The 16,758-nt window shown below is 42.7% G+C and overlaps 1 protein-coding gene across 1 annotated transcript in view; it reads left to right on the top strand.

The window, feature by feature from the left end:
• The window catches only part of LOC138959547 (uncharacterized), a 61,147-nt gene extending 44,389 nt beyond the window's left edge, over positions 1-16,758 (top strand). The window contains exons 22-36 of the mRNA XM_070331068.1: positions 3,529-3,754; positions 4,130-4,354; positions 4,796-6,274; positions 6,799-6,939; positions 7,571-7,708; positions 8,441-8,635; positions 9,304-9,498; positions 9,919-10,050; positions 10,653-10,847; positions 11,547-11,702; positions 12,279-12,426; positions 12,963-13,123; positions 14,127-14,266; positions 14,683-14,791; positions 15,280-16,758. Coding sequence (XP_070187169.1) covers positions 3,529-3,754; positions 4,130-4,354; positions 4,796-6,274; positions 6,799-6,939; positions 7,571-7,708; positions 8,441-8,635; positions 9,304-9,498; positions 9,919-10,050; positions 10,653-10,847; positions 11,547-11,702; positions 12,279-12,426; positions 12,963-13,123; positions 14,127-14,266; positions 14,683-14,791; positions 15,280-15,609 — 3,970 coding nt within the window. The 3' untranslated portion in view covers positions 15,610-16,758. The remainder of the gene's footprint in view (positions 1-3,528; positions 3,755-4,129; positions 4,355-4,795; positions 6,275-6,798; positions 6,940-7,570; positions 7,709-8,440; positions 8,636-9,303; positions 9,499-9,918; positions 10,051-10,652; positions 10,848-11,546; positions 11,703-12,278; positions 12,427-12,962; positions 13,124-14,126; positions 14,267-14,682; positions 14,792-15,279) is intronic.

Below are 16,758 nucleotides of genomic sequence, written 5' to 3'. Positions count from 1 at the left end.
GATTTTTCGGACATGTTCACAATGCTTACATGACAACCAAATGGAAAATCAGTTGGTATTTGTTATGTTTTTGTGTTAGCACAATCTTCATACAAGTAAACAGAAACAGTTTTGTTGCAAACAGAGCCTTCATAAGAAAAAATGCTTCTAAGTCAAAATACATACCCCCTTTTTCGTATTGCGTAAAATATACCCATAAATTCTGGACATCATATTTTTATTTTTTTTCACAACAATGAAACCAAACTTTGGCATATGTTTTAGCAATATATTCACAATAAAACCTATGAGTTTGAAGGCTGCATCTTGTTTTGTTTATTTTTGAGAATTTTTTTGCAAACCCATGCAAATGGCCAGTTTCTGGGGAGAGACTGGGGAGATAATGGCCAGTATAGAAAGAGTTAATAAGTAAACTAATGTCAGAAGTAGGTATTTACCTTGTTTGCCTTCGCGTTCTTGATAGCCCGCTGCAGCATTTGTATCACTTCCCTTGACATTCAAAACGCCAATGTATTTCTGAAAGGAAAATAAAGATATTGACCAAAACATCACACAAGTGGTATATCATGCTAGGTTTTGTTTACAGTGCCTGTTCTACGACCACATCTGATTGTAATTTAAATAAAGAAAAACTGTATCCATTTATTACTTCTCTATTTGTGTGTGTTTGTGTGTGTGCAGAGGCGGATCACATCATTTTTAAGGGGGAGTTTCCAAATTTCTTTTAGGGACAATTTGACGACGCGAAGCGTTTAGTTGTAGACACGAAGCGTTCAACCTCCTTGGGGGGGGGGGGGGGGGGGGGGGTCCGACAAATGTTGATAAAAACAAGGAAAATGGATCAATCTGAGCCAAGAAACATCCCCTAATACACCTTCCAAAAAAGTAAATATATTAAGAAGAAAAATTTGAATCACAACAAGGACAATTGATCGATCTGGCGCATCCTGAGCAAACTAATTAGCCAACTTCTTTCCAAAATCGTCACTTAGAATACAAAGGCCGGCTCCTAAGTGGTCCGGAAACCCCGGAACCCCCCTCCGGATCCGCCCAGTGTGTGTGTGTGTGTGTGTGTGTGTGTGTGTGTGTGTGTGACCGATGACCGTCTCTAAATTCTAATCGTTGCGTTTGCATGGAAATAAAGTTTTAATACTGGATATGCCCATGAAAAAATATCATTTCTTGTTCATGTCATTGTGTGTGTGTGGCCAGGACCGTGACTTCTGCTTGCCTCGACGTCTTCAGAAAAGACACAAAATGCCAGCAGGCGTATGTTCTTGGAGCACTCAGTATGCCGTCATCTGCAAACAAATAAATACAAATTATTCAATTGTGTAAATAAAGAACAATCATTTTAATATTACAACAAAAAAATCATATAACTGTAGTCTTCACCAGAGACATCCACTACACTATCTTTAAATAAAACTGCCGTAAAAAATTGAAATACTATAAAACTTACCCCCACTCAGATCTATTTGGGATTATTCAAGTTTCAACCATGAAACGATGCCGGTTTGGACAGATCTGCTAGTTTGCCGCTGAAACTGAAATCAAAGGCGATCTTCAGAACTATTTCTAATCTTGTATTTGTGATTAATATAAAATACTGATCTTCCCAATAGAAGCTGATGTGTATACACATGACCAGGACAAGGTATTTTGTTACAGGGCATTTACGCAGACGTCGCAGTTCAAAATATCGTTTTAGATCTGATTTTGTACAGCAGCCTGTGTGATTCAGAATCGTCTGCCCTTTTTCGGTTTAACATTTTATGGACGATTCCTATGAGACTGCTCAATCATAACTGATGACAAATTCAGAAACAGATGATGGTTTCAAGTAGGCTACAGTAATGATTCGTTAAAAATGTCAAGCCACTCGTCGATCATTCACACTCAAAGAACCCAAGCCAAATCTGTTCTGGTTCCGAGCAGCTTTTTCCAACTGAGACCCTAATTGTTACGCATCTGCCGCGAAAAGATAGACCACAAACAAGCGGCGCTGTACCATGCTTTCGTTTATGTTGCTAAACAGATTAAATGTGCATTGTAAATGTGCTTACAGCAAAGAAATGCATCCTTACTTACCACAAAAATACTGGTACCACATTCATCGCACTTGTGTCTTCTTACCAAAACCTATCGATATGTTTGTTTACGATATATTGGTAATTACTAACCGTTAACTATTTTTCAAAAATCTGAAATGACTTTTAAGAATCAAAGAAAGATTCGCTAAAACGGTTGACTTCAGAAAATAAGCAATATTTTTCTGAACCATGAAATAAAAATCGAAAACTCCGTTTGATCTTTTATTTTGGTAGATTGATGACAACAGCCGGAACTGAAAGTACCAGAACCAAAAATTAAGGGCATTAATCAGGTAAACTAAGAAGATTGTCGTTCCTGGCGCGCACTTCACATGTCCGTCAAACAGTGTCCGAGTGAGAGAAAAAAAAAATTTTTTTCGCAGTTCGACAGTATATGAGGCCCTTCTTCATATCAAAGTGTAAAGGTTGCTGAACGATGTTTTTCCTTTTTGCTTGTTTAGTTACACTTTAATGACTTTGGTCAATAAAAATCTGAAAATTGTAATTAAAAATTTTTTTTTATAAAACGATCCAAAATTACTTTTATTTTATTCTTCATCATGTTCTGATTCCAAAAACATATAAATATGTTATATTATGATTAAAAACAAGCTCTGAAAATCAAAGATATAAAAATTATGATTAAAATTAAATTTCCGAAATCGTTTTAAAAACTATTTTATCTTATTCCTTGTCGGTTCCTGATTCAAAAAACATATAGATATGATATGTTTGGATTAAAAACACGCTCAGAAAGTTAAAACGAAGAGAGGTACAGTAAAGCGTGCTATGAAGCACAGCGCAACCGCTACCGCGCCAAAAAGGCTCGTCACTTTCACTGCCTTTTGCACAAGCGGCGGACTACGTTCAGTTTCATTCTGTGAGTTCCACAGCTTGACTAAATGTAGTAATTTCGCCTTACGCGACTTGTTTTGTCTGTCTCTGTCTCTATGTGTGTCTCTTGTTCTCTCTGTCTCTCTATGTATGTGAGCGTCTCTCTGTGTCTCTTTCTCTCTCTCTCTGTCTCTCTCTCTCCCTCTCTCTGTGTCTCTCTCTCTCTCTCTCCCTCCCTCTCTCTCTCTCTCTTCTCTCTCTCTCTCTCTCTCTCTCTCTCTCTCTCTCTCTCTCTTTTTTTGTCTGTCTCTCTGTCTCTGTCTCTATGTGTCTCTCTTGTTCTCTCTGTCTCTCTATGTATGTGAGCGTCTGTCTCTCTCTGTCTCTGTCTCTGTATATCTCTCTCTCTCTCTCTCTCTCTCTCTCTCTCTCTCTCTCTCCATCTAGCTATCTCCATCTAGCTATCTATGAGAAGGTACTATGGCATTGTCTGCGCTTTAAGGTTTGCAATTTACATCTTGCTCAGATCCCCACCAAAACGAGATAATCCTCTCTCAGGAGCATCTCACATAACCTCTTTCTCCTCGTGTATCTCAAACAGAATTCCAACAAGATCATCTAGCATGGACGGCGAGGAGGCACCAGCACCTAAGATCGGAGCGTGCGACAGTTGGTTCTCCCTGTGGTGTTACGCCACAGACAACCAGGAAGCCGCCGAACAGGTCGCAGCCATGGACGACAGAACCCCTCTCCCCAGCCCTCCCGTCCCCGACTTCCCAGACCTCGGCGCCCGCCTCACCTTCGAGGCGGTGAAGAGCAAGATAGAGGTGTGTGAAGAATGTGTGCACATATTTGGTACTCGACTAGTATGTGTTTGAGAGTGAAGAGACTTTGCATTTTGATAAAATTCTGTCTCTGTATTGAAACTTTGGACGTGAGTTCTCGTTTGCATATTGCTTCAGAGAATCTTTATGAAGAATTAACAAATGTCTCTCTTTCTGCACCATTTGTTTTACTATAACACGTATTTTACTCTAATCATGCTTGTGTCGTCTCTGCGTAATGGCAATTGTTTTGTACGTTGTGTTCAGCCAGCGAGCACTACTTTTTTCCCCGTGATGATCGAACATAAGACATTGTCACCTCACATTTGTAGTTTTACAATGACATCTTTCTATATTAACACTCCACTTTTCCAACAGTCCCAAATGGGTCAGGGCATCCCCGCGGTTCCTTCCAACGCTCAGTGGGGTTTCATCGCCGTTTTTGACAGCAACCGCCTTTCTGAAGACGGCCATAAGGTGACCCACAGACGTTCAGCGGTCCTCGAGGGTATTGTGCAGGCGTGGAAGCAAGGCCAGTTTCATCAGGCCTTCCTCTCCTTCATCCGCTCTCCCATCCCTGGCTACGACACTCAGCCTTGGAAGGTAAGAACTACCCTTTTTTTAGATCTGTTTGCGCTTAGAGCTGATGAACAACATTGCAAGAATTGAAATGCAATGGAGATTAATGAATGGAGCGTTTGACTAACAAACAATACCAAACATATAAACTACATTACGATAATAGTAATTAAAGTTAGCTTGAGGTAGCCTCCATTCACCACCAGACAATACAAAGCGTCGTCTGTTTATGCACGCTGACACAGTGTACACGAAGCATTGTTGTTGTTTTCTCCCTCAAATTTCAAAATGCTTGCTTACTTACAAAAGATTTATTCAACACCAGGCCTATGTTTAGGTTATACTGACTCAAGTTTTCCTTGACATATGCAATTTAAATTTGTTATGCTTTACAAATCATGGGTTCAAACTGACATTCATGTATAATACAAACACAAGTTTTAAGACTCAACAATGGCTTCCCAGATGGCGATCAAGACGACGGCAGTGTATCCAGCTAAGCGACACCCCGTGAGCCAGCTGATTGACCCCGTGTATCAGGCCAGGTTGCAGTCCGACATGCTGAAGCACATGCAGCGCAAGGAGCACCGCGCCATCAACAAGAACTTCAAGCAGATGCTCATGACCAAGCTCAGTGAGTACTACATGAAGCACTCGCCTTCCCTGGATCCCGAGATTGTCTTGGACAGCGTCCTGCCAGAGCTGGTCATGCAGAACAGGATGCCCTACGTCCTCAGCATTCGCCTGGTCCTGAAGACTCTGCTGCCCCTTGCCAAGCAGGTCCAGGAGCTCAAGTCGGAGCTGAAGGACGCTTTCAGGATCGCCGCTAAAGAAAACCTGTTGGAGGAGCTTTCCAGGAAGGTGCTTCTGGATCAGGTCAAGGTAATGAAACTGCTCAAGCAGCTTCGCAAGGAGCCCGCCATTGCGCGTGAAGTCATCACCGCTGCCGAGTACCTCGTCTACAAGCTGAGCCAGTGCGTGGTCGACCTTGATCAGATAATGACACGTGCTGCCGAGATTCAAGTCATCAACAACCCCAAATGGTTCAGCAAGCTGGCTAGGAAGATGGAAATGCATCAGCTGGCTGTATACAGGTTCAGCCTCGTCGCCCTCTCCAACAGACCCGTGTATGCCGCTGCTGACGTAAAGAAGATTCTGATGGGAGCTCCCACCGGCAACATCAGAATAGAGCCTGTGACCATGGATCCGAGCAGACACAGCTCAGCCGTCATCAATGCGCTCGCTGACCTGACCACCCAACAGCTCAACGTCATCCTGAATGTGTGGTACGCCGTGACGCAAAATCAGCCCATGAACACGCAGCGCATCGAGACCCTTATTGAGACCACGGCCAACAACATGACCGTCATCGACAAGTTCATCAGGATGAACTTCGACAAGGACGACAGTATTGTATCGCAGTTGCTTCTGCAGGCCACCATGCAGCACCAGATCATCACCAAACTAATGCACGTGCTCCGATTGAACACGAAGACAAGCCCCGTGCTCCGCACCCAGGGAGCCTTCGAGCGATACGCCCTCAAGGTCCAGACGAAGCTGCTCCTGGAGAGAGGCACCAGCTTGCAATACTACGGCAAGATGAGCCAGACCTGTCTTCCCGGAATCAGCACCCAAATCGAGAGGCGGATAATGCAGGACATCAAGCCCTTGGACCGCGAGCTTCTGACCCTGAAACAAAAATGTATCCGCATGCCTCAGATGAAGTTCCCCTGGACTGCTGATGCTGAGGGTCTTCGCATCGCCCATGGCTCCATGCAGAACGTCAAGATGGGACTGATGGCGGTGCGCGAGAAGCTGGCGGCTCTTCCCGGAATGCCTTATCCTTGTGTGATGCTGAAGTACGCGGACACCGTTTTCAGTCTTCAGCACAGAGTGGCTGACTTCAAGATGACGTTGATGTCACAGGCCTTGCACCCTACTCAGGTCAATATGCTTTTTTGTTGGTTGGCTGGTTCGGTGTTTGTTTGACTGCTTGTTCACGACTGCTTCGTGGGTGTTATTTGTTCTTCTGAATACCTGCGTAAGGTATATTGTTAATTTTGGGTTTCTTCATTATTCTTATTATGAGGAGCGATTTATTACTATCTACCATGTCATTTGTTCGTTCTATTTGGCTGACTCTTTGTACCTCCGATCCGATTTGACTTGTACTTTACGAGTTTCAGAATTCTGGCTACATTACGGTAATCTAAGCAGGAAATATTGCATTCATGCACTCATTGGCGTAATATTTCTTTGGTTTATTTTTTTGGTTTGTGTCGTTTCATCAGTGTGCGGTTTTACCTGTGCGTTTGATTCTGGTCAATCCCATAGTTTATGTGTGTATCTTGTCGATACGTGCATGTTCACGTCCAGTGATAAAAGTGAAACAGCCAAAATTGCGGTTTGCATAACATTATAAGCATTTTATCTGTGGTACATTAAAACTTAATGAACTTCGTCTTCAGCTGACCAAGCAGTTCACTCAACTGGAGCAAAATGCAAAGGACCTATGGCTGAGCCTGTCCCCAATCTTTGACAAGTACGTCACTGCCGAATCCAAGGATCAGCCTGAGCTCTTCCCCAAGGGAAACATCCTTATCTCTGAGGTAAGGTCGTTCTCAACACTGTGAAAACACTCAGTCTCCTGTTACGCGTTTCTCAATAGTTATTCTACTGATAAACCGTCTGGCAGATATTTTCTTTAAAACGTGTTTGACTTCCGAACTGCTGGTAGCATGCTGCGATGCCTTAATCAACTGTTTTATTACTTTATGTCAAGTTTAAGGATTTCTCAAGAGTCACAACTTTCCTTCTTTGCGTTGGTCTCTAGTAGGAAACAATCTTTGGAAATGTGAGTTACGTGTGTTGTGACTTTCAGGATAAGCCACTAGTTCATGTGTGATAAATTTGCGTTTTAGGTCCCTTTCACTGTCATATAAACATATTAGTTTGTCTGCCACAGAGAGTTTTTTGTAAAGTCCACATCTGTTTTTTTCTCTCATTATTTTCATTACTGCAGTTTACATATGTCAGTTAGGGTAGGACTTATGCCTCTTTCACTGGTATTAGTGTTCGTATTTGTCAGTGTTTTTTGTGTGACGAGGCCTCAAAACGCACGCCTTGTCTTTTGTTTAACTTGCAAGAGCATTCGTGTTGCTTCTTCCCTCTTCCTCCTTATCCCCGGCATGCTATTTCAAACCGAAACTTAACCGATCCTTTGCGCTTGATGATCTCAAGGGTCTTCTGGACATCACCATGATCCACAACAAGCAGAGCCGTGTCCTACGTCAAGTGCACAAGTTCCTCTTCCAGTTCGGAACACCGCCGTTCCGCGTAGTCAAGCGTATCCTGCAGACTGCTGCAGAGAAATCCCAGGTGAGTCCATCCTTTTGTATAGATGTGTATATACAGTGCCGGTATGCAGGAGCCGAGTTTAGAGACGTGAGTTACTGCCACTGCATTGAGGGTACAGTTTAACCCGGACTTAAGTTTCTAACCTTTACTCTTGCATGCCGGCCCAGATTTTTATGTTGGTTGTCGGTTGGTGATGATGTACCCGAGTTGCAGTTTTGGGGTTCTGTAAACTGTGCCAACTACGACGTGTTATGTTGAGCGTTGAAGAGTTTAGGAAAGAAGCAACGAGACGGTTGTACAACAAGGAGAAAAGCAAACTGCTCACGTAATTCTTGCCATGTCAGCAAATCAATACTTCTTACTTTGTTTCGTGATCAAGGCGGTCAATGATATATTCTTATTTCGATTCTTCTGAATTGATTTTGTTTATTTGATCAAAGCTGACACAGGCATTATTTATTTACTAATCGAAATCATAACGCGGAAGAGCTGACCATTAAAAAAGTTAAGAGAAATAGGTCTGCTTTTTGTTGTTAATATTCGGAAATTGGCCAAATATGCATTTACCACTCAGCAATAAAAACAATTAAAAAAAATCACTATGCACATAAAACAACAAAGAAGTTGACGGTTGATATGTTTTAAAATGCAAAGAAACTCTGTTCCCGGGTAAAAGCCTGTAGAAATATGTCCTTATGTACAAGATGGCCTGCAATAAAAGAGAGGTGCCTTTAAACGTCCCCTGTTACACAGGTGTTGCTGGGGCAGCTGGAGAGCCATGCCGAGCGTGTCAAGATCTCCATGCAGACGTCCAGCACGCTGTCGGCCTACAGCATCTACGCGCAGTTCCTGCAGATCCTGCAGCAGCAGATCGACATCTACGACATTCTGCAGCAGCAGCTGGTCATGTACGCCAAGCGACCCAACTTGCCCGACATTTTGCCGCAGGTTGGTGCATGCACATGTTATGAGCCTATGCAGAATCAATAGCACGTTATCAGCGCAAAGTGCACATGTTATGACTTTACTGGTATGAACATGAGCTCGTGTCAATGAATATTTCCTTCAGCCTGATCTGGTTATTTGCATGATTTTCAAGAAAGAGAAGTCATTCAATGAGCTAATTTGTCTCCAAAGCTGACCCCCCCCCCTCCTCCTGGTCAAAACTAGTGCGTGTATGTATTCATGCAAACTCCTTATGTTTTTTAATCGGAAAATTCGAATAAAAAAACGCAGATATTACGGTTTAGAGGAATCTTGTAAACATAGTGAGTAAACCTAAAACAACACAAGTTATTAATTAAGTTCATAACTGATTATCCTAGCGTTTAGGGCTTTTGGTACGTTTTATTCAGAAATGTTGCTGTCTGTCTTTCCGGATCGAAGTAGCACAAAGCAATGCATAGCTTAAGGCTTTCCTTGATTGAGCCCAAAGTTTGCTTTTACCGAAAATTCAGTTTCAAAGCTTCGTGCTGCGATAAGCGTTGAGTAGTCTTCGCGAAGTCGACTTCGTGCATTTACTATCAGGCTTCAAACTTTGTTTTCATCTTAAAATCTGAACCTCAACTCCAATTTAACAAAATAAAACCAACTTATTAACTTTTCATTTCGCACAGATGGAACAAGCCAGAGCAAAGATTGCCGTCCTGATGAAGAGAGCCAGTGCCTGGAAGCTGCCCGATGAACGTGCGAAGACTGCCATCCCCGTCGAGGAGGACGTTCTGCCCGAGGAAGATCCCATCTTCACCAAGAATATCTACGACAACGTTGAAACCGTAAGCTACGACCAGCCTTGGGGAGCAGATAATCAGGTTTGTTTATACCTATTTGTCGTAATTATGACATATGATTGGGTGGAGGAATTTCATTGCGTTTAGGAAATTGACGATAGAGGCATGCATATAGCTACCCCGTGTAACTTTGTCGCACATCCGTGAGTGTGTGCGTTGTTTTTTGGTTTTCAGTTAAGCTGCATTTTGTACAATCTTCAACTTTACATAATATAGTACGAGTAGAAACGAAAAGTGTGCGAAAGCGACATTTATGATGTAAACCTTACGTACGTTGTTCCAAAATATCTTTTGAACCAGTCAAGAAATAAAATCGACGAAATACTATTTGAAATTCGGAACTTGAGGAACTAACGGTTAAGCATAGTCAGTGATCCTTAATAATACACTGCATTGATTGCAAGTTACATCAGCGTTTCAAGTATTTCTGTTGTTCAATAGGACATAATGTCGCCAGTGACGGGTGAGAACATGGACCAGATTGCAAGCAAGATCCCTGCCACCATCAACAGGAATGGAATCCTCTTCAACGTCAATATCACCTACGGAAACCAGACGTACCTGGGAGTGCAGGTTAGTGCAGTGACATCAACATCTTGTACGTTTCTGTCACGTTGTTGAGTTTCTGTAATACTTAATTCTTTGCAAAATGAGAATCACATTGTAGTGAAGGTTAGTGCAGTAACATCATCATGTTGTAAGCATTTTTAATGATTAATTCTTAGGAAAATAAGAACTACATGGCATGGCAGGTTAGTGAAGAAACATCATCTTCTGGTTTAGAAGTCTGTACAGTTCTCCATACAATTTGTTTTATTAGTATTGCGTTGATGAATCTGGCAAGCCTCAGGTAGTTCTACTCATGAGCATACAACGAGAAAACGCATCGTGACTTCTTTGGTTATTAAATTGACAGTTTGCTTGTTTCAAACAGTTTGTCAACCGCTTAAAATTCACATTGATAGCATCACATCTGCTGCAACCACGTCTCTTAGAGAAGCTTTGAGCAACTCGTGACCAATGTCATTGGATTGAAGACTGTCTTCTTAACTAGTCCATGTCTTTTACAACTGGTCAACTTTATAAGGCCAGAAACGTGCCTCACAAATACACGTTTAGCAGCTGAATTGCCTGTTTCAATATTTTCTTACGAAGAATCCCCATTCAATTGTCAGGTGCATGGCTGGAAGTCGATGGAACAGATGCTGTGGGAGACGCTGCAGTTCTACCCAACTGCCCGCGACTCGTGTGTTGCACGTGCTATTCAGTCTGGCGTGACAGGGCGACAAAAGCTGGAGAAGTGTGGCCAGGAGATCGAGCGTCGCATCAACTCTTACCACCACCTGCACATCAGCGTTGCCACTAACATGGTGAGTTTTGTATCTTGTAGTATAAACTCTCATGATGTGTGCCTCCTGTATAACAATGCATTCTCGCCGCGGAACTTTAACGTGTTTCATTATACCGACACTGGCACCTGGACCATCGATTGTGACATGACTACTTTGTTTTTGAATTATTCCTTTTCGTGTCTTTTGCAACAGTCTTTTTTGTTGCTGTTGACATAATTCAGACTTGGTCAACAATGTACTTGTTTTTGTGTGCTTGTTTGTATTTGTGTGTGCCAATAGTTCATACAAATCAATACCCCGTGGTTCTTATCTTAAAAAATGTAGTAGCTGAAAGTAAATATAGTTGTGTGAATCTCCTCATCTCTTCGACAAGATTTGACTTTTGGCATCAACTATAAAAGTATAATGAACTTATTCCATGAACGTCAGTGCTTTAAGATGACTCAAATGTTTCCGTCTTCCACAATCATAATTCACGAAGCTCTCTTCTTTATCCAATGCCTCTTCACTGACTAAGGTGCAAGACACTAAATAGAGCTTCATATCCTACGGGCATGATGGCGTTGTTGCCTCTTAAAGACTTGTTGTTGTTGATTTGTTGCGATGCCAGGGGAGCGGTTGCACACGACTCTTATACCCTTTTCGTATATATCGTACACCCCAATGCTAGTTTAGTTGACCATCTTTCAAAGTGTTTTTTTGGTTGTTTTTTTTCAGGGTAAACTGCCGGGTCCCGTTGATTTCGTGATGAGGAGCTGGATGAGGACACTGCGTCACACCTACTACAGCAACACCTACATCAACGCACCTGAGAAATTCATCGTACCTGGCACAATGCAGGCCATTCTGGACTTCTCACTGCCCATGGATAACGTAAGAACCATTCAGTGCCAGAAGATAAGTTAGTCTAACGTACTTTTTCTGGACTATGTTTCAAAGGAGCACTATTTAGCATTGTTATTTGACATTATTGGGAGAGAGAGAGAGAGAGAGAGAGAGAGAGAGAGAGAGAGAGAGAGAGAGAGAGAGAGAGAGAGAGAGAGTCAGAGAGAGAGTCAGAGAGAGAGTCAGAGAGAGAGAGAGAGTAATAGTGTGTGTGTGTGTGTGTGTGTGTGTGTGTGTGTGTGTGTGTGTGTGTGTGTGTGTGTGTGTGTGTGTGTGTGTGTGTGGTTTGTGTCATCCTCAGCTTAATTCTTACATTGACTATTCATGCTATACCGGTGTGCACTGTTGACTAATGTTTAGTACTATACTCACCAGTCTTAGTATAGTAAAGACGATTTTATGTTTGTGTTCCACAATAGTATCTCGAAAACATGCACGGAAATTCAGGTTAGTTTGACATTTTATTGAGACTTTGTATATGGGTGTTTTTCTTCATGTAACGAAAGAGTCTCATACACGGATTCAGTCATTAATCCAAGCAAACGTTACAACCTGTTGTTCCAGATGCAAATGTACCTGATGACATCCGAGCAGACGACCAAGATGCTGCACATCCCCTTATGCTACCACGTGAAGGCCTTGTACCCCTTCCAGAACATCGCACCTATTGCGCGTCTGGCCTTGAAGGATTACTCCAACGGCCACATGCCTGGTTGGTTAATTACATTTTTGTATGTGCGAGAATATATTTGTGTGTGTGTCAGTGTGTGGGGATGGGGGTGTGGATCGAGTGATGGTAATGTGTGTGTGTGTGCGTGTGTATATATTTATTTGGTTGTGTGTGTGTATGTGTGTGTGCTCGTGTGTGTGTATATATATGTGTGTGTAGATGTGTGTGTGTGTGTGTGTGTATGCGTGCGTGTGTGTATGTGTGTGTGTGAGTGCGTGCGTGTGTGTGTGTGTGTGTGTGTGTTTTATCGGTCATTCTGTCTGTCTGTCTTTGTCTGTCATTCTGTGTGTGTGTGTGTGCGGGTGTGTGTGTGTGTGGTTTGTCTGTCATTCTGTCTGTGTCTGACTTTGTAAGTCTGTCTGTGTCTGTCCGTCGGTCTAAATTTGAACAACAACAAAACCAACGACAAATATTCGATTTCTTACTCCTGCTCGAATCTTCTCCTTTGTTCAATGAAAGAAAGTAGGGCCTACATAAAAATCAAGTTGCATCTCTTCTATCGCTATCAACATTTTTAGCCACGTGCAAGGTGGACCGTCACAATGTGAAGACAAATGACGGAGCGGTGTTCAGCCTTCCCAGACTGCACCGTGACTGCAGGACCCTGCTGGCCATGGACTGTTCCTCCGACATGACCTTCGCTCTCAACCTCCAGCCTGTGGCCAGAGGACCTGGACAGGTAAGGATAAGGATAAGGATAAGATTTCATATAGTCCTGTGAGGTGACCCTCATGGAAAATCGGGCTTCTTTCTCACTGGGGAAAGCGAGCTGTCATACAGTTCGGCGCTACCCATTTTGTTCTTTGTTTTCCTGCATGCGTGTATTCATGTTTTCTGTCCCTGAGACTTTCGTTAGTTGATTGACAGCCCTGTGACAGCTGAGCGAGATTGTGTGTATGCATTTGAGTGTTAAGGAAGACGAATTGTAAAGGCAAGTAATTATCATCTGACATAACCTTCGCCATCAACCTCCAGCCTGTTGCTAGAGGACCTGGACAGGTAAGCTTGTGAGAGCTGAGTGAGATTGTGTGTATGCGTTTGAGTGTTCGATTTTTAAGGCAAGTAATCATCGCCTGACATGACCTTCGCCATCACCATCAAGTCTGTGGTCAGAGGACCTGAACAGGTACGCTTATTAACAGCCCTGTGAGAGCTGAGCGAGGTTGTGTGTATGCATTTGAGAGTTGAGGAAGACGAGTTGTACAGGCAAGTAAGTATCACCGGACACGACCTTCGCAATCACCATCCAGTCTGTGACCAGAGGACCTGGACAGGTAAATTGATTGACAGCACCCTTAGATCTGAGCGAAATACATGTAAATATGCATTACATTGTTAAGGCTGTCCTTTATTGAGCTTGAAGTCTTTTCACTGACAGTCCAGAGCCAACGTTCGTGCAGCTACCGTGCCTCCACATGACATTTGCCATTAGACTGCGGTCGGTGTCCAGGTATCACTAACGCTTGTCCAAGCCGGAACGAGTGTCTGAGTATGTTGCTGCAGATATTACAGGGAAAGGGAATTGATGTAGGAATTAAGTGCCAGCTGTTGCCGTGATGCCACTAAATATCTACATTTCCATGCTCATGATTTGAGCCGAAGATAAGTAATCGTAGTATTATAAAACTTTGATAGAAGTATTTTCTCCACTGAGAACTAATTAACGAACGCGAATGTTTCAGATTCTGCAAATCCTGGCCGAACAGCGCGAGGTGAAGATTGTGCCAGATTTCATGACTGACCGTGTTCTTATGGATGGTCAAGATATCAACCTGCAGTTTGGAAGCCCAATCATCAAGTACAAGACCATCGCTTATGGAAGGTTAGTATATGTTCGATGAGTGCTTGCGTTCTCGGTTGCATTCAAGACATGTTGGAGCAGTTCCCATTCCCAAGTTGCAAAGCAAGACAAAGGTGCCTAGATTACGTGGTATCTCTGCTGCAAAAATTGGTGTGCGGTCATGCAAATAGCTTGTTACGCTTGGCAATTGGGGGAGTGTGTTTTATTTATCTCTCCCCACACCCGCTCTTCTTCCTCCGTCTTCTCCTCCTCCTCCTCCTCTACCTGCTTCGTCTTCTCCTTCTTGACTGTATTAGCTATTGGTGGACAAATTAAGTTGACAGCAATATCTCATACTTGTGTCGATTAGCAATGTCACAGTTCTCCTGCCATTTTTAGAAAACTGCAGAATCGCAATGAGGGCTTTCAAAGCTTATCACAAGTATGACAATTTGCAGACAAGCTGTTGCCGTGGTTATCAGCCGTCAGAAGGGTGGATACATCCGCGTTGAGTACCCCTTGGTAGGCCTGGATATCCTCTTTGACTTCAACTTCATCAACATCGACGTGAGTATATAGTGCTTTTGTCGGATGAACAGGGTGATCTTGTTAGTTATTTGAGTGCTCATGTATGTATATTTAAAACCCACACTAAATTTAAAAAGAAATATGTAAACGGGATGGGCTTGTATTAGGGTAAGTTACCTGGTTTTATGTTGATTAGTCGGCCGTTCGTCTAGTTTGACTAGCTGATCTAACGTGTTCTTCAAAATGCACTCGGTGTACATATATTATGTCTCTCGTGTTTAAGAACCAACTGTGCGGGCTGTAATGCGCAAAAAAATAACAGAAAAAAAGCATTTTAATTTTCCTTTTTTGTTATACAAAGCCGGGTTTTCCCATCTCACATGCCCCTAATGGCTTTACCGTGAGTGCGTAAAGCTTACATTTTTTCTCTTCTGTGATGCAAAAGCAAGCATGCTGATTGATTGATCACTGTGTGCTTCATTGACAAGCTGAGCTAACGCATTCTTCTAACCGCTCTCCGTGTGCAGATGTCCATGGTGTACAAGAACCAGTTGTGCGGACTGTGCGGCAACTACGACGGCCAGATGACAATGGAACTGGAAGGACCAAAGCGTACTATCTTCCCGGCCGCCGATGACTTCTTCCGCTCCTACATCATCCCTGATGCCAGCTGCCCCGCTAAGAACCTCGCGCAGACCTCCAAAGCTATTGCTGCTGCTCAGGACATGCCCGTCAACCAGCCCACGCTGAACAACGCGCGCTACAGCAAGCGTCCCAACACGATTCCCATGGTCCAGGCTCCCCTGGTGACGGCTGAGGCCGAGGAGGATGACTTTGCTGAGGAGTTCGCCCAGTAGACCTATGGAAGGATGTTTGAAGGGCTGATGTACAGTACTGTACTGTATATTGTGTTTTGTTGTTTTTCATTTGGGATAGACGCTCGATTTGCATTATTGGCACAGAGCGACATAAATGACGGTCTTGAATAAAGAAATGATTAATATTATAAGATGACGAAGATATCAGATATGAGTGTGTTAGTGTTCTTTGCTTTCGCTGCTTGTTTTTGCTCATTATCAGTATATACTGAAATTACGTTGTTTCTTTGTAGCGCTGGATGAAGACACGATCACACCAAATTCTCTTCGGACACATATTTTGTCATGTTGAAATTCAAGTTCGAAACTAATGACTTCACAGAAAACAGGACAACCATGAAAATGTTGTCTCAGATTCGATCAATGAAGGAGAACAGCATGGAAAATGACTTATCCATTGAAAGCAAATTGTCTTTGATCTCTTGTTGATATCGAGCTTGTGCGCGACCTTCGCTTTGTATTGTTTCGTTTTTCTCCTCGCCTGTTGAAAATATTTTTGACTGTGTTTATTCTTCACTTGACCACTTAAATACTTTATTTTCTTCTTTGGCTCTCTCGGTATACGTGTGTGTGTGTGTATTCGCGTCCTTTCATTAACGGCTAGACGGGTTGTTTTTGCTCTTGTGCTACTGTGGATGGTAGTTTTTGTTGTTGTTATTGTTTTTGCTGTAGATGTTGTTGTTGTTGTTTTATATTTGTTTGTAAAACCGTTTGCTTTGTGGTATGCTTCTTTGTCTATAATTATTCAGGGTATTTTGTTAGTCGCTGTTTATGTCTATCTGCTCTGTAGGTCTATGTGTTGATTCGCTTTCTTGAGAACTTTCCAGTGTGTGTGTGTGCTCTTGCAGGCGTGGTTGTTTCTAAATTCAAGAGTACATTTTGCTAAAGTGCTCCTCGCTACTTCTGCTTCCTGTCTGTAACTTGCGACTTCGATTTTTCTCGCTTTACTCGTAGTAAGGACGCTTTCGACTCCTTGCAGTCTGATAATATTCAAAGGAACGGTCATTAATATGTGTCATCAAAACAAAGACAGCTCGATATTTCTGATAAAGAAAAAAAAAAGATTGAGCTTAAACTCAAGCTTGCAAATGTAGCTCACGGTGAATAAAAATGGTATCTGAATGATTA

The sequence above is a fragment of the Littorina saxatilis genome, linkage group LG2 (genome assembly GCF_037325665.1).
Source record: "Littorina saxatilis isolate snail1 linkage group LG2, US_GU_Lsax_2.0, whole genome shotgun sequence".
NCBI lineage: Eukaryota > Metazoa > Mollusca > Gastropoda > Littorinimorpha > Littorinidae > Littorina > Littorina saxatilis.
Note: the sequence above shows the minus strand (reverse complement) of the source record. Positions and strands in the feature narration are given on the sequence as shown.